Source organism: Pan paniscus, chromosome 1 (genome assembly GCF_029289425.2).
Source record: "Pan paniscus chromosome 1, NHGRI_mPanPan1-v2.0_pri, whole genome shotgun sequence".
In the NCBI taxonomy this organism is placed as follows: Eukaryota; Metazoa; Chordata; class Mammalia; order Primates; family Hominidae; genus Pan; species Pan paniscus.
Genome location: NC_073249.2, coordinates 216,495,322 through 216,509,103, shown reverse-complemented (window position 1 = coordinate 216,509,103; position 13,782 = coordinate 216,495,322). Strand labels below are relative to the sequence as shown.

The 13,782-nt window shown below is 50.0% G+C and overlaps 1 protein-coding gene across 2 annotated transcripts in view; it reads left to right on the top strand.

Moving 5' to 3' along the window:
* Positions 1–12,950, top strand: part of DRAXIN (dorsal inhibitory axon guidance protein) — a 36,896-nt gene extending 23,946 nt beyond the window's left edge. The window contains exon 7 of one of the 2 annotated variants that reach the window (XM_057299847.2): positions 10,415–12,950. In XM_057299847.2, the coding sequence (XP_057155830.1) occupies positions 10,415–10,680 (266 nt within the window). In that variant the 3' untranslated portion in view covers positions 10,681–12,950. Of the gene's footprint in view, positions 1–4,004; positions 7,151–10,414 lie in introns of those variants that run through there. The other variant, XM_034955399.3, reaches the window with a different exon arrangement.
* Positions 12,951–13,782: the final 832 nt, after the last annotated feature.

The window sequence follows — 13,782 nt, the reverse complement described above, 5'->3', positions numbered from 1 at the left end:
GGCTGCCGCTTTCACACCAGAATTCTATCCCAGCGGAGGCATTGAAGTGTGATAATGGGGTGGGGGTGGGTTTCCCAGCATGTCCCAGGGAAGGATGCACTTGCCCAGCTGCCTCTTTAACTCCTCCGTGCCCCCACCTCGCCTAGGTGTGCTGGGCTCTGTGCTGAGCACTTTTCTACTGAAATCCCCATGACCACCCCTAGAAAGGGGCTATGATGATCCCCACCATACAAATAAGCCAACTGGGGCACAGAAAGCTTAATGATGCCCAAACTTACACAGCCAGGAAAGTGGGGGGAATAGTTTCAGGTTTTTGTTTTGTTTTGACAGGTTTTACTCTGTCACCCAGGCTGGAGTGCAGCAGTGCAGTTTTGGCTCACTGCAACCTCTGCTTCCCAGGCTTAGGTGATCCTCCCATCCCAGCCCTGCAGGTAGCTCTGACTACAGGCGCATGCCACCAGCCCAGCTAATTTTTGTATTTCTGGTAGAGGCAGAGTTTTGCCATGTTCCCTAGGCTGGTCTCAAACTCCTGACCTCAAGCAATCCACCTGCCTTGGCCTCCCAAAGTTCTGGGATTACAGGCATGAGCCACCACACCCAGCCAGTTTCAATTTTGTATTCTGCAAAGTTTCAAATATATACTAAAGTAGTTAGAATAGTCTAATGAACGCCCATTTCTCATCACTCTGCTTCAGTAAATACCAACTCACGGCCAATCTGTGTCTATCATCTCTCACACGCTTTCCTTATTCCGACATGATTTCTAAGCAACTCCTGGGAGCTTACAGGTATTTCACCTGTGAATATTTTAGTGTGTACCTCTGAAAGACAAGTACTCTTTTAAAAACAAAATGCCAAACATGAACGATAATTAATCAGTTCCATCCAATATCAAATCAGCATTCACACATCTCCTGGATGGGGGAATTGGGGCTCAGCCCCTCTGTGGACCTGAGATACATGCCCCGTTTTGCTCATATTAGCCTCAGAGAGTTATCTACCATGATCGTGCCACTGCACTCCAGCCTGGATGATGGAGCGAGACCCTGTCTTAAAAATGATAATAATAAATCTTTTTCTTCCCAGTTTTTAAAATTGTGGACTTTTAAATTTAATTTAATTATTTTTTGAGACAGGGTTTCACTCTGTCACCCAGGCTGGAGTGCAGTGGCGCAATCCCAGCTCTCTGTAGCTTTAACTCCCGGGCTCAAGGGATCCTCCCGCCTCGGCAATAAAGCTATGTAGTTCTGATTATTCACTCATCTAATCAGTTAAATATTTAGGGAGCACCTACTGTGTATCAGACATTGCTCTGGACACTGGGGGGTTCAGTAGTGAAAAGAACCAGCAAGTTCTGTGCCCATGAATTACATTCTAGTGATATGAGCAGACAACAATCAAATACATAGATAGTATGTCTTTAGAAAATAATAAGGGCTATGGCCGAGCATGGTGGCTCATGCCTGTAATCCTAGCACTTTGGGAGGCCGAGGCAGGAGGATCACTTGAGGTCAGGAGTGAGACCAGCCTGGCCAACATGGTGAAACCCTGTCTCTACTAAAAATACAAAAATTAGATGGGCATGGTGGCACTTGCCTGTAATTCCAGCTACTCAGGAGCCTGAGGCATGAGAATCGCTTGAACCCGGGAGGCGGAGATTGCAGTGAGCCGAGATCCTGCCATTGCACTCCAGCCTGGGTGACTGAGTGAGACTCTGTCTCAAAAAGAAAAAAAAAGTAAGTAATAAGGGCTATAAAGATAATAATGTGATAATGAGTCCTACAGTTGTTTTAGAAAGGGTAGACAGAAGTGGGCATTGGAGGCCAGGGGGGTGGTTCATGCCTGTAATCCTAGCACTTTGGGAGGCCGAGGCAGGCAGATCATGAGGTCAGGAGTTTGAGACCAGCCTGGCCAACATGGTGAAATCCCATCTCTACTAAAAATACAAAAATTAGCCAGGTGTGGTGACGCGCACCTGTAATCCCAGCTACTCAGGAGGCTGAGGCAGGAGAATCTCTTGAAACCAGGAGGCGGAGGTTGCAGTGAGCTGAGATCGTGCCTCTGCACTCCAGCCTGGGCAACAGAGAGAGACTCCGTCTCAAAAAAAAAAAAAAAAAGAAAGGGTAGACAGAAGTGGGCATTGGAGGCCAGGTGGGGTGGTTCATGCCTGTAATCCCAGCATTTTGGGAGGCCAAGGCAGGTGGATCCTTGAGCCCAGGAGTTGGAGACCAGCCTTGGCAAGGTAGAGAGACACTGTCTCTACCAAAAATACAAAAAAAAAAAAATTAGCCGGGTGTGGTGGCGCACACCCATAGTACCAGCTACTTGGGAGGCTGAAGTGGGGAGGATCACTTGAGCCCAGGAGGCAGAGATTGCAGTGAGCCGAGATCTTGCCATGCCACTGCACTCCAGTCCAGGCAACAGAGCAAGACCCTGTCTCAAAAAAAAAAAAAAAAAAAAAAAAGGGAGGCCTGGCATGGTGGCTCATGCCTGTAATCCCGTCACTTTGGGAGGCCGAGGCAGGCAGATCACTTGAGGCCAGGAGTTCAAGACCAGCCTGGCCAACATGGTGAAACCCCATCTCTGCTAAAAAAAAAAATACAAAATTAGCTGGGTGTGGTGGCGCATGCCTGTAATCCCAGCTACTCGAGAGGCTGAGGCAGGAGCATCACTTGAACCCAGGAGGCAGAGGTTGCATGAGCCAAGATGGTGCCGCTGCACTCCAGCCTGGGTGACAAGAGCAAAACTCCATCTCAAAAAAAAAAAAAAAAAAAAAAGCAATGGCTCTCCATAGGATGTTTTACAGGGAAGGGCAGAATTTGAGCCACTTAAAAAAAAATTAATAACCTTTTTCCTTTCCAATTTTCAAAATTATAGACTTTTTAATTGAATGTATCTGTGTATTTTATTTTTTAATTTTTTTGAGACAGAGTCTCACTCTGTTACCCAGGCTGAACTACAGTGGTGCAACCAAGGCTCACTGCAGCCTGGAACTCCTGGGCTCAAAGGATCCTCTCATGTTAGCCCCTCCTTCCTGTAGTTGGGACTACAGGTGTATGCCACAATGCCTGGCTAATTTTTACATTTTTTGTAGAGATAGGGTCTCCCTATGTTGCTTAGGCTGGTCTGGAACTACTGGGCTCAAGCGATCCTCCCACCTCAGCCTCCCAAAGTGCTGGGATTACGGGTGTGAGCCACCGTACCCTGTGGACTTTATTTTTAGAGCAGTTTTCTAGAAAAATTTCACAGAATGTCGTTCTCATATACCTGCTTTGCCCCTGCATGCAGTTTCTCCTATTAATAACATCTTGCAATCATGTGGTAGATTTGTTTGTTTGTTTGTTTTCTGAGAGGGAGTCTAGCTCTGTCGCCCCAGCTGGAGTGCAGTGGCATGATCTTGGCTCACTGCAAGCTCCACCTCCCGGGTTCATGTGATTCTCCTGCCTCAGCCTCCCAAGTAACGGGGATTACAGGCACCCACCACCATGCCTGGGTAGTTTTTGTATTTTTTTAAGTAGAGACGGGGTTTCACCATGTTGGCCAGGCTGGTCTCAAACTCCTGACTTCAAGTGATCCACCTGCCTCGGCCTTACAAAGCGCTGGGATTATAGGCGTGAGCCACCGTGCCCGGCCTCTCTTGGTACATTTGTTGCTTGACAAACCAATAGTGATGTATTATTATTACTAACTGAAGTCAACGTAAGTTTTAGTTCACTGTGCGGTGCATTCTGTGGGTTTTGACAAATGCATGCCATGTCCCACCATTACGTGTCACACAGAATATGTTCACCGCCCTGAGTCTTCTCCGTTCTCCTTCCGTGTTCATTCCTCCCCTCTTCTGGGTTCGTGTCTTTTAAGCTCACTGGGGCTGCCGTGAGGAAGCTGGGTTGTAGGGCAGAATAAAGAAGGCAGGAGGGAGCTGGCTGGCCCCGAGCGTGCAGGGGAAGGAAGGGGATGGCACGGGCCCTTCGCGCCTCTGACCCCCCTTGCCTCCACTCGCCCAGGGCTGCGCTGCTATGCCAAATTCCACCGGAACCGCAGGGTTACACGGAGGAAAGGGCGCTGTGTGGAGCCCGAGACGGCCAACGGCGACCAGGGATCCTTCATCAACGTCTAGCGGCCCCGCGGGACTGGGGACTGAGCCCGGGAGGTTTGCACAAGCCGGGCGATTTGTTTGTAACTAGCAGTGGGAGATCAAGTTGGGGAACAGATGGCTAAGGCTGCAGACTCAGGCCCAGGACACTCAACCCCAGGAGGGGAGCCGCTCGGCGAATGAGCTGGGTGGGTGCCCAGGAGCCGGCCCGCAGCACCTGCACACACGAAGTCCAGACCCACGCAGCCTCCATCCCGCGTGTCTTGCTCTCCGCGATGGCAATGCCGAGAGTGCCCTCTACTGTCCGACTCCAGCACTGCAACAGCTTCAAGTTCAAAACCAAGAGGCGTTTTTGAGAGTGGAAAAGAAATTTAAACTTCCCGAAAGAAGGTCCACCATCAGGAGATGAATATGGAACATCTCCTATGTACCAGGCACTGTGCTAAGTGCTGGAATACATCATCTCATTGAATTATCACAACGACCTTTTCAAGTAGGCATTATCACCATGCGACAGGTTGAGGACCGTGAGGCACGCTGGAGTTATTTGACTCGACTTGCCCAGGGTCCCAGGTCAGTGCTCCTCAAACCTGAACATGCTAAGAGTCACCTGGAGGTCCAGTTAAAAATGTACATCTGGCCGGGCGCGGCGGCTCACGCTTGTAATCCCAGCACTTTGGGAGGCCAAGGCGGGTGGCTCACCTGAGGTCAGGAGTTCGAGACCAGCCTGGCCAACATGGGGAAACCCCCGTCTCTATTAAAAATACAAAAATTAGGCCGGGCGTGGTGGTGCACACCTGTAATCCCAGCTACTCGGAGGCTGAGGCACCAGAATCGCTTGAACTTGGGAGGCAGAGGTTGCAGTGAGCAGAGATCGTGCCACTGCACCCCAGCCTGGGGGACAAGAGTGAAACTCCATCTCAAAAAAAAAAAAAAAAAAAAAAAAAAGCACATCTGACTCAGTGGGCTCTGTGCTCTAACAAGCTCCCAGGGAACGCGAGGCTGCTGGCCCAGGGACCCACTGAGAGGTCCTAGGAAGTACATGGCAGAGCAAGGACATGAACCTGGGCCAAGGCTGTCCAGCTCCAAGGCCCACGTTCTTGCTGCTCCACAGCCAAGAATTTCTTCCAGATTCTCTAAGGCTTTTGGCAAGAGAGGCTTACACCCTGGTATTCCCTTCCTCTGTGGCTGGAATAACTTGACTGTTCTCTGCCTTCCCTGGATAAAGGTGTATCATGTTTAAAAACAAAACAAAATACAACTTAAGCACATACTTGCTTGCAGGAATAAGTTGGGCAGGTTGATCCCTGTGGTCTGGTAGCTGATATCCTGGGATAAGAAATGTTTGGGGAAAAGAATCATGTTGGCCTTTATGTCCCTGTGGTCCTGATCATCCAGTCCTGGACAGGCACTTTACAGTTTTCTGGAGCGCTTCCACCCCAGGGGTTCTGATGCAAGCATGGAATCCAAAAAAACCCCACACATATTGCCCATGTTTACCCACTTTGCATAGTGTTTAGTGATTTCCAGGACCACAAAACCATCCCTGGAACCCCACCCCACATTTTTGCAGCAGAGCCCACTGGGAAGTTGAGGCTCGCCTGAAATTGAGGTGCTATCTGAAGCTAACTGCCCCTAACAGGCCAGACTCACAATGCCCACCCAGAACATCTGTCCCAGCAGATCTGGCTTCAGGGGTCACTTCAGGAGAACCATTTAAATCCCCCCACTTGGCATCTCACTCCTGGCCAACCCTCTGTTCCAGGGCGAACCAGGTTGCAAATGACAAAAGACTTTCCTGGCCAAATTCCTCACTGGCCTGGATCATACCCATAAGATGCCAGAGATGTTTACTGCATTGGAAAAATCAGTCGGGGTCAGGGGTCAGGCACCAAGGAAAGCAGGCAGATCTAGAAGAAACTAAATATGCTTGTTCTCTCCCTATCCAAGTTTGATGGGCATGGGAACCTTGTGGGGAGGGAGCGGGGAGGGCAGGGGAACTGGGAGATCAAAGCAGGCTAGCTGAAAGGCAGATATGGCTAGACGCAATGGCTCATGCCTGTAATCCCAGCACTTTGGGAGGCTGAGGTGGGCGGACCACCTCAGGTCAGGAGTTCGAGACCAGCCTGGCCAACATGGCAAAACCCTGTCTCTACCAAATATACAAAAATTAAGGCTGGGCACGAGGGCTCACGCCTGACATCCCAGCACTCTGAGAGGCCGAGGTAGGCAGATCACTTGAAGTAAGGCATTCGAGACCAGCCTGACCAACATGGTGAAACCCCATCTCTACTAAAAATACAAAAATAAGCCAGGCATGGTGGCAGGTGCCTGTAATCCCAGCTACTCAGGAGGCTCAGGCAGGAGAATCACTTGAACCCAGGAGGCGGAGGTTGCGGTGAGCCGAGATTACGCCATTGCACTCCAGCCTGGGCGACAGAGTGAGACTCCAAAAATATAAAACACTTAAAAATTTAAAAAGGCGGATCTGCCAGCAGCTTCGTACTTGAGACCAGACAACCCACATGCTGTGTGTGCCTCACATTAAGTGGTGACTTGGGACTGTGCTGGCTCTATGGGGCTAGAACCCTAAGGAGTACCGCAGGAAGAAAGCCCAGCATTACTATGGCTGGGGGACAGCTGTTAGATGGTCCTAGGACATCAGCCATGGAGAACACAGAGGGTCAGGACAAAGCTAAAAGGCCCATAGAACTGCCACTGGTTGCCAGGGTAGTTCCATGGTTGGAAATTCAAGGCCCATCTCTTTGCCCTAGCTATCTCTATTTGACATTTCCAAAGAGGGATGGGTGGATGGAACCTCTTAACTCCAGAGCTGGGAATCCCAAAGCCCTCTCAAGTGTCTAACCAACCTCTCTGCCAGGAAGTTCTTCCTTAGGTCTATCTTAAATTTATTTTGCTCATACAGAAGCCAATTTCCTCTAATCCAGGGTTTAGCAAACTTTTACTGTGAGGGGCCAAATAAACATTTTAGGATTTGCAAGCCATCTGATCTCCACCAGCTACTCAGCTCTGCCGTTGCTCGAAGCAGCCACAGACAGTGTGTAAATGAATTCATGGCTATGCTCCAGGAAAACTATTTATGGACACACATGTGAATTCCGTATACTTTTCACATGTCACAAAATATTATTCTCTCTTTCTTTCTTTTTTTTTTTGGAGATGGAGTTTTGCTCTGCTGCCCAGGCTGGAATGCAGTGGCTCAGTCTCAGCTCACTGCAACCTCTTCATCCCAGGTTCAAGCAATTCTCCTGCCTCAGCCTCCCAAGTAGCTGTGATTACAGGCATGTGCCACCACACCTGGTTAATTTTTGTATTTTTAATAGAGATAAGGTTTTACCATGTTGGCCAGGCTGGTCTCAAACTTCTGACCTCAGGTGATCCGCCCGCCTCAGCCTCCCAAAATGCTGGGATTACAGGTGTGAGCCACCGCACCTGGCCATAAAATATTATTAGTTTAATTTTCTAAAACCATTTAAAAGTGCAAAAATTGCTCTTAGCTTGCCAACTGCGCAAAAACAGGCAGTGGGGCAGATTTGGCCTGAGGGCCACGGTTTGCCAACCCCTGCTCAAGCCTGCTCACTCTCAACGGTGGCTGCACGTTGCAATAATCCAGGAACATTCACAGGCCTGGGGCCCACCCACAAAGCTTCTGTTTTGTTTGGTCTGGGCTTCATAGTTTTTCTCCCAGGTAACTTCAGGTACAGCTGGGGCTGAGAGTCTCTGCTCTCCCCTTCCATCTGTAGCAGTGTGGCTGGTGTTAAATCCACCTATTCCACCTCTCACAGCTTTGGCAACCTTAGGAAAGTTTCTTAAGGTCTCTGTGCCTTGATTTTTTCATCTGTAAAATGGGAATAATAACTCTCCCTTCATAGGGTTGTTGTGAGTAGTGAATGCATACTTCTTTTTTTTTTTTTTTTTCTTTTGAGACAGAGTTTCACTCTTGTTGCCCAGGCTGGAGTGCAGTGGCGCGATCTCGGCTCACTGCGACCTCTGCCTCCTGGGTACAAGTGATTCTCCCGCCTCAGCCTCTCGAGTACCTGGGATTATAGGCAAGCATCACCACGCCCAGTTACTGTTTGTATTTTTAGTAGAGATGGGGTTTCACCATGTTGGCCAGGCTGGTCTCAAACTCCTGACCTCAGGTGATCCACCCGTCTCAGCCTCCCAAAGTGCTGGGATTACAGGCATGAGCCAGCATGCCTGGCCTGTGAATGCAGAATTCTTTTTTTTTTTTTTTTTTTTTTTTGAGCAACAAGGCTGTTTATTTCAACTGGGTGCAGGCGGGCTGAGTCCGAAAAGAGAGTCAGCAAAAATGCAGAATTCTTATAAGGTGTTTAGAACAGTGCCTAGCACCTAATAAACCTCCAGTGTTAGCTAATTTGTTATTCTAGGAGAATTTTAGATGTCGGTTCTTTGACAATGACCCATCACATACTCTGAGATCATTTCTAAGTCACCATTCAAGCTCCTTCCCCAAAGTGTGTTCCATAGAACACTGGGACCATGAGATGCTCCATTAGAAAGGGTCAGGGTACGGTTCCATGGTCAGAGAGGTTTGGAAAACTGTTCTGGCCTCAGCCCTTGGCAGCATGTGCAGATTCCAGGCACCGAGGCAGGGCTGGAGGAGTAAGTGGCTTTGCAATAAAATGGGTGCTGGAGTCTAAAATGATACCCTGGGTGGAGTGGGGGAGCTGAGCAGGAGGCCAGGTGGCAACCAGTAGCTGCTGGGCCCGTGGCCTGAACCCTCCTGCACTCCTCCAGCTGGAGTCTCACCGCGGATCCCAGGAATACCTGCTGTTCCCACAGGGCTGCCTTTCTGTGGTTTGTCTGGAGACACCAAGAGTGGTTTCCATGCCTGCTGGGAATAGGCTGAGCATGCAATGACATGAGGGCCAAGGCTTGTGGGAAAATGACAGCTTCACAGCCCCTTGAGGAGTGACCAAGCCACAAAGTAAATCCTAAAGCCACAACCCCTTCTACCACTGAGCTGCTGGAGGTGGGTCCTTATTTCAAGCCATATTCAACCCACCCAACAAAACCTAACATTGAGGTGGTGGGCACACGGCCCCTGCCTTGGGGCTCACTCTGCAGCTGGAGAGACAGCATACCTGAAACCTGCAAGGAACAGGTTTATAAAACAACAGAACAGCCAGGAAAATGGTGCTAGGACAGACAGTGGAGAGGCCAGAGAAGCAAACCATTGTGGCTCCTCACTGGCGGTTTCACGGGGTTGGACTGAGCCCTGTCACCTCTGTGATAGTCTTCACTCTGACAGGCAATGGTGACTGTGTGTGTTTCCTGGGGAGGAGGTTAGCAGGAACGGTTGCCTTTCCTGGGAAGGGCGGTTTGCAGAACCAGGGCTTTATATTGCAGGGAGTGTATTTTCTGAATTCTAAGTCAGAACAAGCGGTCTGATACAGGATCCATGGCTGGGTCACTTCCGGGTGCAAGAGGCTTTCTAGACCTTAGACACTCAAGATTACGGTCCCGGGCCAGTAACAGCACCTGGGAGCTTGGTAGAAATGCAGAATCTTAGCCTAGGCAACATAGGGAGACCTCATCTCTGCAAAAAATAACAAAATTAGCCGGGCATGGTGGTGCACACCTGTAGTCCCAGCTATTCTCCAGGCTGAGGTGGGAGGATCGCTTGAGCCCAAGAGGTTGAGGCTGCAGTGAGCCATGATCGCACCACTGCACTCCAGCTTAGGCAATACAGCGAGACCTTGTCTCAAAAAAAGACAAAAAAAAACAAAAAGAAATGCAGATTCTTGGGCCCCACCACCCCACGCCTACTGAGCCAGAATCTCTGGGGGTGGGGCCCAGCCATTTGGCTTTTCACAAGTTCTCCAGGTCATTCTTGGGCACGATCAAATTTGAGAATCACAGGTCTAGGATACAACGGGGAAAACAGAAATGTGGGGTGGTCAGGGACATTCGGATAATTCGGGCTATTTGTATTCAGGTGTGAGTTGGCAAATCCGAGACCTGTTTTGCGTAGCTAATTACCAGCAATGACAAACTCCCAGGCTCTGAGGCCCAGCCTCCTGGGCTGCAACTGGTCTTTATTTTTGGAGGCAATGAAGGGAGCATCTCGGCCTGGGACCCTCAGTGTAGGGTTTTCTGACTCTTAGGCAACTTCCTAGGGTGCTGTACTTCCTTTTTAAAGTTGGGGAGCGGCAGGGGGAGGGGGAAGTGCCACGCCCTTGTAGTTTCATGATGTCATGTTGCATGTGCTCTTGAGCTGTAAATAAAGAGACGATGGTTGAAAAGCCCACCTGGTGTCTCTCTTTGTTCCTCCAGGAGACGGTCTGTCTGTGCTGGTAGTGAGCTCTACAGGGGCATTTGGAGGGGATCCTAAGCCTGGTATTCCACCTATGACTTCTCAACACACTGGATTGAGCATTTGCCCTGAGCTAAGCAGCAAACAAGGCAGACAGGACCCCTGCCCTCGCCTGGTCCTCATCATAATCCCTCAGCCAGACCTCCTGACTGCGAGTCTCAGATTTTTTTGTTTTCTTTTTTTTTTTTTTAGACAGAGTCTTGCTCTGTCACCCACGCTGGAGTAAAGTGGCACGGTCTCGGCTCACTGCAACTTCTGCCCCCCAGGTTCAAGCAATTTTCCTGCTTCAGCCTCCCGAGTAGCTGGGATTACAAACGTGTGCCACCACGCCAGGCTACTTTTTGTATTTTTAGTAGAGACGGGATTTCACCATGTTGGCCAGGCTGGTCTCAAACTCCTGACCTCAAGTGATCCACCCACCTTGGCCTCCCAAAGTGCTGGGATTACAGGCGTGAGCCACCGCACCTGGCCGGAGTCCCAGATTTTTATCTCCCTACCCATTTTAGGGTTGGGGCCGCTGAGGTCCCAAAGAGATTCTGAGGCGGGTTGCAGCAGGCCGGTCCCCAGCAGCTTCCTTCCGAGCCAAGGTGGCCGAGTGCAGAGAAGAGCAGAAGCGGGACTCCTGCAAGATAAGAAAGGACAAGGCAGCTCAACGGAAGCCAGGGCTGGGGCAGGGTCAGTTGCCATCTTGGGAAAGGGCGTGAACTGGTGAGGGGGTGGCCTGGCTTGGCACCAGGAAGGACATCTCTTATCGTGGTGGCAGTTCCAGCCAGTGCCGCCCAGCTCTGCTGACCAGGGCTTCCTCGGGCAGGCTGTTATGTCTCCCCGTGACCTTGGTCCTAAAGCCAAGGTGGGGCCCAGACACCCCTGGGGGCCGTGGTGACCACAGAGATGGGGCGCCCTGAGGGCCTGGTGTCCATATCTGCAGAGATGTCTCTGCCTAGCCAGGACAGGGAAAATCAGGCTTCCCAAATCCAGGGTTTCCTAAAACATGGGTCCTCGGACCCCCAGCATCAGAATCCTGTGGACAGCAAGCCCAGGTTTCTGAGCCCCACCTGGGCCTCTGACTCAGAATTCCAGGCATGGGCTTGGGAATCTGCACAACTGAAACTCAAGTCTGAGAGCTGCTGCACCAAATCTTCTGAGAACTCACAGTCCTCCCCACACAGCCCCAGGTGGCTGGAGGAGCTCCCACGGGGGATGGTTCTGAGGAGCTGAGCCCAGAAGGCCTGTCCCCCTCCAAGAGACTTTGCAAGTCATACCCTCTCTGCCCACTACTCAACTCTGCCATCATCGTATGAAAGCAGCCATGGATCACACAGAAACAGATGCATGCAAATGAGTGAGCACAGCAGCGTTCCAATAAAACTTTATTTACACAAAAGGGCAGCGGGCCGGATTTGGTCCAGGAGCTGTAGCTTGCTGACCCCAGTCTGTACTACTGACCCCTGGGTCAAAGGTTACAGAAAGGCATGCTGGCCATCTAAAAGCCAAACCCCTCTGTCCTGGGATGTCCACTGGAACCCATTTCTACTAATAAAGGTCAGAACAGTGCTGAGATAAGGGGTTAGGGCCAGTCAAGCCCAAGGCCACAGGATGTCAGCTCTCAGTGCCAGCAGCCTGGGTGCAGCCCTTGGTGGACGGCAGGTGGCTGCACTGGGGTGGATCAGTCAGGGTTCTCCAGAGAAACAGAAACAATTGGATATTTATATTTATATATCTTAAAATAGCTATGTATTTATATATCTCATGTGTCTGTGTGTGTGTGTGTGTGTGTGTGTGTATACACACAGTCATGTGCCATATAAACATTTCAGTCAACGACAGACCATACATACAACAGTGGTCTCCTAAGATTGTTTTGTTTTGTTTTTGAGACAGAATCTGGCTTTACGTCTAGGTTGCACACAGTCATGACACTATGTCTAGTGGCACAATCATGGTTCATTGCAGCCTCAAACTCCTGGGCTCAAATGATCCTCCTGCCTCGGCCTCCGAAGTTTTGTATTATTAATGCAATAATAATTATTGTATTATAAATACAGTAGTTAGCCTGGTTAATTATTGTATTTTTTGTAGAGATGGGGTCTCGCTATGTTGCCCAGGCTGGTCTCAAACTCCTGGCTTCAGTGATCCTCTGCCTCAGTCTCCCAAAGTGCTGGGATTACAGGCATGAGCCACCATGCCTGTAATGAGCCACCATGCCATAAGATTCTAATACCATACTTTTACTGTACCTTTTCTATGTCTAGATATGTTTACATACACAAATACTCATCATTGTGTCACAGTTGTCTGCAGTATTCAGTACAGTAACATACTGTGCAAGTCTGTGGCCCAGGAGCAACAGGCTATCTCAGAGAGCCTAGGTGTGTGGGAGGCTTCACCATCTAGGTTTGTGTGAGTACACACTATGATGTTTGCAGTGTGTAATGCTATGATGTTTGCCCATCAATGAAATTGTCTAATGACACATTTCTCAGGATGTATTCCTGCTGTTAAGCAATGCATGACTGTATATAAAGAGATTTATTTTATGGAATTGGCTCCCATGATTGTAGGGGCTGGCAAGTCTGTAATTAGTAGGACAGGCAGGCAGGCCAGAAACTCAGGCAGGAGTTAATGCTGCAGTCTTGAGGCTGAATTTCTTCTCCCAAGACCTCAGTTTTTGTTCTTAAGGCCTTCAACTGATAGGATGAGGCCCACCACATTCTCAGGGGTACCCTCCTTTCCTTCAAGCCAACTGACTGCAGATGCCCTCACACACACCTACATTCTTTTTTGACTGAAACCTTGGGTACTAGAACTTGCCCAAGCTGACACATGAAATTGACCATCATGGAGCTTTCTGGAGCTCAGCTCCCCAGCTCAGATCCCGGTGACTGGACGTGCGACAGAGTTGACTGTGGCGGGTCATGAAGCTCTGGGCTTCCTCACTCTGTTTGGCAGCTTGAGCCTCAGTGTAGCGGTGGCCAACCCTGGTCATGAACATGGACACACATGTTGTGGTGGGCCCAGACCAGTGTCTACCCAGTGTTAGGACATGAAATTGCAATTTGGGGTGGGATGGGGTGGGGAGGGATCGGGTGAGGAGCGATATGAATGGATGCCTGACTGGGTCAGCAAATGACAAAACAGAGCTGCCCCTGTCCCTTCCTCACACCTCCCCCAACACACGATGGCATATCCTGAAACTCACACGTTTGCACTGGGGAACCGCAGTCAGGAGCCTGGGCTCTGTCCCTGCTGGCGATTAGGCACTGCGGCAAGGGCACAATTGGACGGCGCTATATGCTGTGGTCTTGAACTGGCACTGTGCATCCCGACC